The sequence below is a fragment of the Mauremys mutica genome, chromosome 2, assembly GCF_020497125.1.
Source record: "Mauremys mutica isolate MM-2020 ecotype Southern chromosome 2, ASM2049712v1, whole genome shotgun sequence".
Taxonomy (NCBI): Eukaryota; Metazoa; Chordata; order Testudines; family Geoemydidae; genus Mauremys; species Mauremys mutica.
In genome coordinates, this window is record NC_059073.1 from 181,070,901 (window position 1) to 181,083,359 (window position 12,459).

At 41.9% G+C, this 12,459-nt stretch overlaps 1 protein-coding gene across 1 annotated transcript in view; it reads left to right on the forward strand.

Annotated features, from left to right (window-relative positions):
- The window catches only part of PLEKHG4B (pleckstrin homology and RhoGEF domain containing G4B), a 147,212-nt gene that overhangs the window by 26,249 nt on the left and 108,504 nt on the right, over nucleotides 1–12,459 (forward strand). Inside the window, exon 2 of the mRNA XM_045004839.1 lies at nucleotides 9,260–9,457. Coding sequence (XP_044860774.1) covers nucleotides 9,260–9,457 — 198 coding nt within the window. The remainder of the gene's footprint in view (nucleotides 1–9,259; nucleotides 9,458–12,459) is intronic.

Consider the following 12,459-nt stretch of genomic DNA (forward strand, 5'->3'; position numbering starts at 1 on the left):
ATTTTGCCCTATATATAAGGGCTTGCCCATAGACAAAAGTCACCCAGTAAAAGGTTGGTTGGCATAGTGGTACCTGCAAATCTGTTTTGGTGGAGTGCACTATGCCAATGCATGTTTCAGTGCTTGGGTCTATGTAACAGCGCGCTGTGTCACTAGAAGTGTGGTGTTCTCCCCGAGATCTACACTGCTTGCAGGCTCTCTGCTTTAATGGAAACTTCTGATGTGTATTGTGGGATAACCTCTAGCATAGAGAATTCTGGAAATGTGAGATAAAATGCTGGAATTCCGTTTGATCTATCCCACAGTTCACCTCTTTGTTGTGCCTGTTTCTGAACAACACACTGGAAACATGGATGAGGACTGCGCTGCTCCAGTTCATTAGGAGAGAGAGATGCTTTTCACAGGGAAGGAGAAATTTATGTAACTGCTGAATCATTGCCAATATTGGCCAAGGAGGGCTTGTTTGTGATCTTACTGCAATCACTGCTTGTAAATTATAAGAAAACTAAGTATCATGTTTAATGCATTATCCATTTAAAGTCAGAAATAGAACAGGCATAATATACCAATGAGTATGTCAGTTATCTTTTTGAGTTTGTCAGGTGACTAGATTTTAACTACTGAGTGCTAAACTGTAAGCCACTGAAAATTTGGTTTCACTTTGGCAACTTGTCATGTGCTTGCTTCTAATTTGCATTTAAATGTATACATTTATATGCAAATAAAGACACACAAGCACAATAGTTGTTTGTATCTTCTTTGCTGGATGACTAGAAATTGCTTGTTAATTGAATTTACAGGAGATGAAAACAAAACAGCAAGGCATTCACTATCTTATTAGAAAGGAAAGGACATGGGGCCTGATTCTCCAGTGTTGTACAACTCTCTTGGCTCCAATGCAATTACGTTGGTGTAAAACTACTGTAACAAGTGTAGCACAGTGAAGAATCAGGCCGTTGGGCTCTGGCCTATTAGAATCATTAGTCTTAGTAGGCAGTACCTCCATATCTAAGATAAATCACAACAAAGTGGGGGTTGTGAACTGTTAGGAGACAATACAAAGTGTGTGACCCTCATGCCTGACTTTGGAAGCTACAACTTTAGCTGTTCTTTTCTTATTTTTATCTGCATAATGATTTCTTCACCTGCAGCTGTAGGATTCACTTCAGCTCTTCTGAGTCTGCACCAGCTCTCATTTCAGTTTGGGCAGAGGTCCCTCCATTTGTTCTTCACCCAAGCTTAAAGCTGTACAAACACCTACAACTAGATGGTATTTGATGAACATTAGTTGTCCCACATGGGCTGTATAAGAGGAGGCCTTTATTCTCTTTCAACTGACTAATTCCTTGGTCTTCACAACAGGTCCATTAGCAATGCTGTTGTTCTCTTGTTTACATACTGACATTGGTGACGGGATGAGGAGGAAGGGCTAAGGAGAGTTCCCAGGCTTTGTAATGAGCTAATGCTTCTTATGGGATGTTAACTGCAGTATGCTCTGTTTTAATCAAACTCAGTTCAAGTGTTGCTGTTTAAACATCTGTAGAATAAACTGAAGAAAAGAGTTAATATAAAACCATAGTACATATACGACCTTTAAAGTGACCTATTGTATTAATTTATTCCAACCAAAAATACTTCTGAACTTTTTTCCTAAACATGATTTTCTTACTGAAAACTTCCTCTTCATTTATTAGTTTAATTATTATTAAAAATATGGCCAGTGCATGGTGTGTGAGAGAGAGGGAGAGGTTTTTAGGACAATGTTCAGACCCTCTCAAGTAAGATTATTGTAGCTGAGTTGCCATTAAGGCATACTAATATTTTTAGGACTATTGACAGGTCTTAGTCATTGCTCTAAATCCAACCAGTTCAATTAGAAACAAAGTTAAACAGGAAGAGAAGCTTCCTGTTTTTTTGGGTTTTTTTTTGTTTTAAATCTCTCATGATTAAAGGAAAAAGAGTAAAGTTGAGAGAATGAAATAATTATTTCTTCACTCAGATACAGTGCGCAGGATGACAACAAAGCTTCCTATCCTGGTGGCTGTCCTGTCATATTACTATCTGATAAACTAGAAAAGCTGCCCCAGGAAGAGGGGCAGTAGCAGACAATTCAAAAAGGTTCAGTGGAATTGGTTTTTAAGCACTGTTATAGCAATTCTGACTGATGATTTGCAGATTTTTAAACACGTTGGAAAACAGTGTTTTCTAGACTAGGTCCTTGCTAGACTACTAGGCAATCTCTAGACAGGGATGCAGAAAAGGACCTAGGGATATAGGGCAGATAAGCCCAGGACTAAAGCTGGCTGGAAAAAGAGTGGGACATACTTTCATCAGAATTTGCCAAGTCATCAAAATTAAAATGTCTTGCAGAGACTGTTAGATTCTGGTGGAGTTCCAATGGAACCTGGCCTGCCAGGCATGTTTATGTCTGAAACCTGCCTGATTTCCTGCCAGCTTACCCATGGGGCTTCCAGGATCTGTGGCTCCAGCTCAAGCAGCTGTTAGGTGGGATTGCCCCAGAGCCAGGCTCCAGTCATTTTCACAGAGACTTTCAAAAATTTTGGTTTTCATTCCTAATTGGAACAAAACCAGATTTCAAAATATCTAAATCCTCTGCCAAATAAAATTAACTCCCCCTTGGGAATCCCACCCCATCGCTAGCCAGGACCCAGAATCTGGTAAAAAGTCCGCCATAAAGGGACTTGCAATGTTAAAAGGACCTAAAACATCACAGCCACCTCCAGGGGACCAGCTGACAAGGGGGTGTGGCCAGTGGCAAGGCAGATCAGGAATATATTGGTTAAATATATTCTTCAGGCAGCCTGTGTTGAACATCCTATGGAGCATTAGCTGGTGCCCCCTGTCTGAACTCCGGAGGGACGGCAGCGTACAGACATTACTCTGCCATAGCAGCCCGTGAATGCTCCCTGGAGTGCAGCACACACCCCATTCAGGTGAATGAAGACACTAGTTTAGAATACAGTTTTGAATCGTGGTCTTCCTCTTCATCTCCCACGTCTGGCTGTTTGGTACAAAGAGAGACTCATTTTCCCTGCTCTGAGGGAGAAGAGACGCTGGTAACTCAATGGGGAGCACAGAGTGGTTTGATGGTTCCCACATCTCCAGTCCAATTGTCAACACTTACTGCATTGTGTTGCATGTATCATGTGGTAGAGAAAATTCCTGCAGCTCTGTGTAAACAGGTGGCCTTCCCAGCTGTCACTAAAACAAAATTCACATGCTATTTAGGGTCAAAACTCACCCCCTTTCCTAGGGCATGGCTTTATTAACAAATTAATGCAAAATAAACAATATAAACTCTAGCACAAACCACCACCCCATGTAACAGAGCACATACAGCGGCATTGTATTATTGTTCATCTGTAAAGTCTCATTGAATTGAAATGAGAAACTGGATGAGAAATTAAACCAAAATCTCTTCACACCATCTTGAGTTGGGTTTTTGAGATGTCTTGGTACTTTTTTTAAAAGGGTAGGGGATAACACAGAGTCTTGGCCAAATGGTCTTCTAAACAAAGTGCATTCTAATGCCTAAGGTGATTGATGAGTTGTTGAACTTGTGCAGTCTTTTTTGTTGGCTGTGTTGCTGCGCTATCAGAATGTAATTATTAAATACTTTGAAAAGTGCTTTGTCAGGGACTTTGTGCATTGCATGATCTTGATAATATCTTCCCTGTCAAGATTGTGCCAAAATTCTGCCTTGTTGTGTGCAGGTATGCTGGACTGATGAGGGCTGAACCCCCAGCACATCCATGCACGACAAGGGAAGGATATAAATTTACCCCTCCATTGAGCAGTGAACTAGCGTCCTGGCTACAGTGCCTCATGGGACTCCTTGGTCCCAATGGGTGTTGGTTGATGACTTGAGGGTGTGGCTAAGGTTTGGTCTACACTACAGAGGTAGGTCAATGTAAGGTAGCTTATGATGACCTAATTATATCAGTGTCTACACTAGAATGCTGCTTCCACCGAAGTAGGTGTCCTGCTACACTGACATAACTCCACTGCCATGAGAGGCGTAGCACTTATGTTGATGTAGTTAGGGTGACACAGTGTCCATGTAGAAACTGCCTTACTTACATTGGCTACTGGCTCTCATTCTTGTCAGTTTCATGGCTGCCTCTGGCTCAGAGCAGCAGCCTGGGGTCCACAGCTAGAGCCATGAAACTGACAAGAATGTCAGTTTCACTGCTGATTAGGCGCTATGCTGTAAATTGAGCCCATCAGTGGGCTCACAGCTGCAGGCCACCCCAGCTGTCAGTCGGATGGCAGGCTCACAGCTGGAGCCCCCTGTGACACTGCACTTCATAATGTTTTATGGAAATATGCTTACGAGTGTGAATATAACATAACTGGAATATGTTTTATGCAAAAGGTCTCTTGTAAAGTATCATTACAAAGCTTATAATCTATTGAGTGTGTTCATCCTATTTGTATGTATGTATCATACTTGTATCTGAAACTAGAAATATAAAGTATAACTCTGAGGTCCTACTGTAATTATGCAAAGTATGGGCCATTGATGGTGGTTTAGAATCTTGATGGCTCCCTTTGACTAGGACAGTTGGTTGTAAGTGGTCTGTTTACTTGCAAACCTTCCTGGGTGTGTGCGGGCCAGCCGTGGAAGAATGAAGGCTGGGGTCTCACAGGACATGTGACCATGTCACCTGATACTGGAATCCATCTTAAACCTGGTGCTTTTCCATTTAGAAGGAGGGGTGGGAACCCAGAGAGACAAAAGATTCCCACCTTGTGCCAAAGCTATAAAAGGGGGTGGAACAGAACAAAGGGGGCACCAGTCATGAGATAGCCCCTGCTTTTCACCTAAGATGGCTGCTGGAACTAACAAGGGCTGTACCAGGGGAAAGGATGGGGTCCAGAGTGGGAAGGAGTCTAGTCTGTGAAAGAAGCGTATTGGAACATCTGAGGGTGGGGTTTACCTGTATTCAGTTTCTTAATGTATTGGGCTTAGACCTTCGTGGTTTGTTTTATTTTGCTTGGTAACTTACTTTGTTCTGTCTGATATTACTTGAAACCACTTAAATCCTACTTTTTATACTTAATAAAATCATGTTTGTTAATTAATAACCCCAGAGTAAGTGATTAATACCTGGGGGAGCAAACGGCTGTGCATATCTCTCTATCAGTGATATAGAGTGCGGACGATTTATGAGTTTACCCTGTATACACTTTATACAGAGTAAAACGGATTTGTTTGGGGTTTGGATCCCATTGGGAACTGGGTGTCTGGGTGTTGGAGATAGGTGACCTGCTGAGTAGTTTTTGGTTTGGGGGCATGGACCAGACCTGGGTCTGTGTTGCAGCAGGGTAGCATGTGTGGCTCAACAAGGCAGGGTTCTGGAGTCCCAAGCTGGCAGGGAAAGCGGGCTCAGAGGTAGCTTCAGCATGTCAGGTGACAGTCCCAATAGGGTCCCTGTGACCGAACCTGTCACACCCCCAGCACCCTGGGGTGACAGCTGGAACTGTGAGCCCAGTGCAGGGCTCAATTTCACAGCATGGAGCCTACCAGCAGTTAAATGTATATTCTTGTCAGTTTCATGGCTCCAGTTCTGAGCCAGAAGCAGCCCTGAAACTCACAAGAATGTCAATTTCACTGCTGGTAGGTTCCATGCTGTGAAATTGAGCTCCAGCTTGGTTCACAGCTCTGGCTATTGCCCCAGGGCAGGTGGGAAGCTCCAGCTAAGAGCCCTGCACAGCTGTCAGTGCCCCCACAGCGTCCCAATTCAGTCTGTACAAGCACTCCTGGTAAGGACGCACACCAGCGGCAGAAGGAGGGCAGTATGGACACCAACAGCCAATTGAATTACTGCAGTATCTGTAGGTCGACCTAATTTTGTAGTGTAGACAAGCCCTAAGTCACCAGCGAACATGCTGGCCTCTTTTAAAACAACCTGTATCCTCTATTCTGTCCACGGGATTCTGCTGGGGAATTTACAGGCTCCAACACAGTTTTGGCTTCTGGGTAGAGAGTTATTCAAAGTCGACGGCCCTCCTGGTAGAAAACCTATTGTTCTGCTAGGGTAGGGCCATTCAGTGTGGATGGCCCTCGATTGCTCTGTCACAGCTTTCTAGAAATAGTCCCTCCACTGGATATGTCTACACTACCCGCACAACAGTGGCACAGCTTCAGCTCTTGCAGCTACACTTTGTAGCGTAAACACTTATTACAGCATCAGAAGGGATTTTTCTGTCACTGTAGTAAATCCACCCCGTTGAGGGGTGGTAGCAAGGCTGATAGAAGAATTCAGCTTCATCTACAGTAGGGTTAGGTCGACCTAACTACATTACACAAGGCATGAAACTTTTCACAGCCCCGAGTAATGTAGCTAGGTGTACCTACATTTTAGGTATAGCCCAGTAAGGGTCAAGTACTTGCTACAAAATAGGTGCTCTAAACCACCCTGAATGTTACATTCAAAGTGGAGGTTGAAATATAACATGATGTTCACAAAATGGAATTCATAATTTGACATACAGACATATTCCCTCTTCTCCTTCTCTTCCCCATCTGTCACACATCCTCATATGCTAAACAGTGGTTGGCCATTGTGTGGGTGAACAAACCTGTATTCCCCTTTGCCCCTCTCTACAGCGGCCGACCATAGTTGTGATACTTGCACTCCATTGTGTGTAAGGGCACAGCAGGGCTAGGAGCTCCATAAGGGCTGACACAACAGCTGTCTGAGACACAGTGCCTACTGGAGCGCCCCTTGAGGTGGTACATCAGATAAGGAATGTGCAGAGGATTTAAGTGGAAAGGTTAACTGGTTGGAGCTCTTTCCACAAAAATGATCAGCAGTGAAATAATATTTAACCACGTTGACATATAAACTGCTATAATCAGATTCCCAGGTCAACCATCCATCAAGATGAACTAACGTAGTTCATGGCTCACTGAGCTTTTGCTTCAGACTGTCTGCAAACTCAAAAAAAACACTGCCTCAGTTTACACTGTTGCTTTCACAACCAAATCAGCTAGAAATATAATTGTATTTTTGGCAGTTTGATTCTGAAGCACAATTCTGTAGTCAGGGCAGGATACTGAGGCAAATTCTGCAGCTGAAGAATTATGGAATACATGAGGCTGTGGTTACAAATGTTCTTTCAGGCCCCAAATTCTCAGCTGTAAAAATAAGCTCAGTCTCTTGAACAGTATTAAACAAGTGAAACTAAATTCAGGATCCCTTCAGTGTTCATGCATGTGCTTCATTTTCAGACCACTGTATTCCAAATTTATTCAAAGAGTTTATTTCCAGTTTTTGAGACGATACAGAAATGTTTCAAACAGAACTCTTTCTCCAGGAAGAAAGAATCGTTGTTTCTCGAAGTCTCATATCAAGAAATGTCTTGTCCAATCAATTTCTAATGTTCAAAATTAATATAATATGTATCTTAATTAGAAAATAAAAATCTACACTGTGCTGAGGCTAAGCATGAGAAATGTCATGCCAAAAGCAGGTTTTTGGAGAAAGTACAGTCTAAATTCGGGCTTAGAATGGGAGTTATCTTTCATTCTTGACTATGGAGTCACTTCTGAATCCATAGGTAATATGTAACTATTTGTATATGTATGTATACATTTTATATGTGCTTGCCTGCATACTGTAGAATTGTTCATTCTAGCAGCAGTTCATTTTATAGCAAAAAATGAGCCATATCATTTACACTATTTATACAAAAATGTGTGAGTCATCTACGTATTTCCCCTTAATGTCAAGATTTTTAATATCTGTGTACCAATTTTCTGAATTGGCTGTATTGTCAAGAGTTCTCCTTAACAAAACTTTATTGCACAGGACAAAATCCTGTTATCAGAACAATATTGCCGAGTGGGGAAAAATGCATCAAGTCAAGCGGAATAGGGTTAGAATATGTGTGTGTACAAAGGAGCTGGCTTATCAGGATCACAGTAGGGTCAAAGGTGCTCAGTTTGTACTAAGCAGAAATTTGTCAATGTTAGCTGAAGCTAGGCAAAGGGGCAACATTAGGGGAACAAACTGGTGGAATCGTGGTGAGAAAAGCAGCCAGACAAGGGATAAAAATACCATTTGAACAAGTGCCCTTGTGCCTAGGATGGGGAAGAGCCGCACACTGCCAGGCATGCTCAGCAGCCCATATGGAGTCCCACAATCTGGACAGTCTCTGTTCTTGTGGCGCACAATAAGCGAGGCCCTCCTCAGCTGCAGCAGTCAGTGCCTGTGCCGCAGCTAGTCAGTTCACCCCCAAAGGCTGTGAGAGACTCCACAACCCAGGGCAGGACTTAGGGAGGAAATGCTTCTTCCCTATTACCCACCATGGGGGTGGGGTCTCCTTGCTAGTCTGATAACAGAAGAAACAGTGGGGTTGAGTGGCCTCATCTATATATCCGGCTGCCAGCTCCAAAAGGGAGTAATTGTCCTCCCCTGACTGTATTTTCATTGTTGGTGCCCCCTTTTGAAATTGAATTTTTGTTTTAATCCAGGCTTGATTATTTCCACCAGAAATAGTAGGTGAGGTATTTCCTCAGGAAATTCTGTACCTAAAAAAGGACATTCCTGTATATGTACTGAGATTCTTAAAGAAAAGCATTCTTTCACTACATGCAGGCACTGCTCACAGAACTACTAGAGAGTTGCTATCACAGTGTTTATACTATGTTGTTATAAACATAAGGTGGTATTTCAACTTTGTTCATAAACGTTATGTCATGATATCTATCTCTGTGTGTGTGTGTGTATGTATGTATATAATATATATAAACATTTGGAGTGTGTCATTTTATGGGTGCTGTCTTCTATTCTCTTTACCAAAAATGTACTTCAGAGGCTAAATGCAAGTGAAGATCTTTTTGTAAAACGTGATTTCAGAATAGACACTATAATTCATTGGAAGCATTAAGAAATGCACTTTGACTGAAGCTTAGTGTGCCAGCTTTTCATATTTTGGATAAATGACTGAACTTGTGTGAAGATGTTTCAACTAAATCTGATTCTAAGAAATTTCGAGCTTCATTGAAGTTTAAACAGAGCTGAATGGGGTTTAAATTACAGAAGTTTGAACTATGATTTAAAAACCGGCTAAAACACTTTTTAGTTACTATACAAATTGGGCAGAATAGAAGAACAGCCCCCCACCAGTGTATACCCCATGAAATCAATAGATTGAAGTTTTAAAGTGTTTTATTTACTGTTAGATGTTTGATTCTCACAAATTGCTGTCGTGTTGCTTTTTATTCCAGGACTCGGAGTCCCTTGACACCTACACCCAGAACACTCTCTCTGCATTATACCCGCCTTTCGAGGCCACAGCTGCCACTGTCCTGTGGCAGCTTTTCAGCATAGTTGAAAAGCTGTATCGAGGAGATGGCCTCAGGTGCCTAATTGATTTCCTTGTCCCTGCCAAGAGAGTCTTACAGTGCATTCAGCAAGAAACCTGTGTAAGTATAGCTTACTCTGGCAAAACAGAGGCCTCCTTTGTTCTTGACTTGGGAAAAGAGATAAGATGGAATTTAATCTCTGATCTAGAGAGCTCTTTTAGACTAGCAAATAAAATTTTGGATAACCAGGGAACAGTGCAAATTCTAAAGGTACCAAGGAGAACAGTGAAAGAGAATTATTTACCAACCTTTTTAAAACTGTGTCTGGAAAAGGAGTTAACTTGCAAAACCTGAACAGGAAACTAGCGGCAATCAACAGAAGCCGTTGATAGCAAAATTTGGGAAGGAAAACATGGTCTTCCTTTTAACTGATAATGATTTTAAATATCCCAGTGCATGCACTGAAATGATAGAGGACCAAGATAAAATATTTACAATAACAAAAAAATGCATAAGTCTGGAAGGTATTTTTAAAGGGAGCAGATATTGTAGCAAAGATATTACTGTGGTTATTTTCTTTTGCAAGCTGACTAAAATCCTCGCCAGTGATGTGTCTGGAGTATGGAGCTGGCTAGGGCTGTACACTTGGAGTTCATGGCCACAGAGGTTTAAGTCCTGAGGGGTGACATCCCCAGTGTAGAGGGAAGATTTTTCCAGTGATTGATTGACAGACAATTAGAGGGAACCTTAGAGGACTTGTACTCCTCTGTCTCAGCACTCCTGGCTGGCATCTCTGATATGATACAGCTGTCAGTAGTAAAGAAGTCAAGACCCAGAAGAACTACCATTGCATGCAAATGGCAGGTACAGGCACCCTGTCAGCTCCTCCACACTCCAAATAAGACGTCTCTCCTATTTAACTTTGTAACTACAAGGACTCTCTTCTGGCCACCTTCTCTCCCTGCAGCAGTTCCTCAGAGCTGACTGCAACCCTAGTGAACACTGTGTCCATGATGCAGGAGAGAAGAGCATCAATCCATGCAAAGGAGCCCTCTGCTCTGTCCACAAACTTACCACATCCACAGTTTGATTCCACACAATGCTGCATAGATGCAGCTCTCATCTGCCCCTATTCTGTATTCAGTCTCAGCATCCTCAGAGCTGGAATTATTTATCAGTCGCATAGTGTCTCTTTTGGTGCCTAGCAACAAGGAACTTCTCTTTATTATGGTGGTCCCAACCTGAAACATAATGGGACTGTGTCTGGATTAGCTTTCCTTTGAGACATGCAATAGAAGTATTCAAAGACAGAATTTTAGGAACCATTCCTTTAGAATGGGAATCAACTTCCCTTTCGCCTTTCCATTCTTCAGCACCAGTAATAGAAACATAAGTGAAATCTGATTTTTCATTTTCCCCAAATCATTGTAGGCTGTTGGAGATTTTCAGAAAATGCTAATTGTTGTCTCTTCTCCGGGTTGTCTTTTCCACCTGAGTAGTTTAATTTAGATTTCTGATGTGTTTACACGTGGTAAAATAGTATTAAATACTTAATCCTCCCTCAGAGCTTGAGGATAGACTAGACGATCTTTTGAAGTCCCTTCCAACCCTACATTTCTATAACTTCTGTGAAATTTGCTGTCCAACTGAGCTATTGCCTGTCTGGTTTCGTTCCACGTTTCATTTTTCTCCCCCTAGCGTGGCCCGTTCGGTGAGCTTCCTTTAGACTCTTTGGTGCATGATGCTCTTGAATCATTCTTCCTGACCTGTTTAAAATAATAATGCTGAATGGTTCTGGTTTTGGGCATTGTCGGCGTGCTGTGTATGCTTTCCATTCCTTTAGCTTTAAATTTTAAAATTGTTGTTTTTTTACCATCATTAGCTTCTTCCAGAGGGAACTGTTGTTATCTTTCTGCAGACCTCCACTGCCTCAACTTTTCCTGTTTGCCGCTAAATGCCATGCTCAGCTCATGAGAACCAGTGATAGCATTCAGATTAGCAGTGATGCTTGTTGATGGGCAGGGAGGAAAGAAAAAAGAGGTGGATATACTTAAAGAAGGATTGGGCTGTGTAACAAGATAGCAGGCTTCTCTGTTGACCTACTACTATTAGCAGATGTTAGAAACCTGCATAGAACTCCTGAAGTTGGTAAGTGCGCCTCATTAACTCTTCCCAGGGTACTAGAGATGCTGGAGTCTCTCTCAGGGCAGAGGTGATAGGAAGCTAACACAGAAGAGTTCCTGGAAAGGAAACTACTGGAACAACCATACTCAGGCAGGAAGCGGGGGCTTACACTGAGATTTAGGTTGTTTGTTATAAGTAGGGCTCCGTGTCTGTCACAGAGGTCGCAGAAGTCATGGATTCCATGGGGTTCCTCTCCCGCAATGGGTCCCCCAACTTCCCCACTGCAGTCTCCCCCCAAAGATTCAATCATGAGTATTTTTAGTATCAATCATGGACAGGTCAGGGGCCGTGATTTTTTTGTTTTTTGCCTGTGACCTGTCCATGACTTTTACTAAAAATACTCATGATTAAATTGTAGCCTTAGTTATAAGCCAAGCTCCCAAAAGAGGGGTGAGTCTGGACACTAGCTCAAAGTCAGTGTGTACTTTTGAGGATGGAGGTAGAGAATTAGATCACTGACAGTCTGTTCTTCCCATCCTTAATATGTCTTGCCTTAAGTCATGCTGTATGACAGCTGCATCTATAGACTTTTGCTGTGCTCAACTGAGGAAGGAATTGAATCACCATCCTGCTTAATCATTCTTTAGCTAGCTATTGGAAATGCCCCAAAGTAGATATGACTTACGTAATGAATAGTTTATGTACTTGGCTTTCTTTGATATGTTTTTATTGTAGCATGTTTTGTTTTGATGTAGTGTTTTTAGCGGGCACTGAGTTGTATGTGTATTTTTCCATTAGGTGAGAATATTATTCATAGGTCATTCTTTTAAATATATTTTTAGCACCTAGCAATATGTCTTTTTTTTATGTTTGCATTTTATCATGTAGCATTGCTACACTTAATGGCTTTCATTTAACAAATTTCTTAAGAGTCTTACAACAGAAGTATTCTCAAACAAAAAAACTTTAAGGTGAAGTGAAGATTGCAGGCATGTATC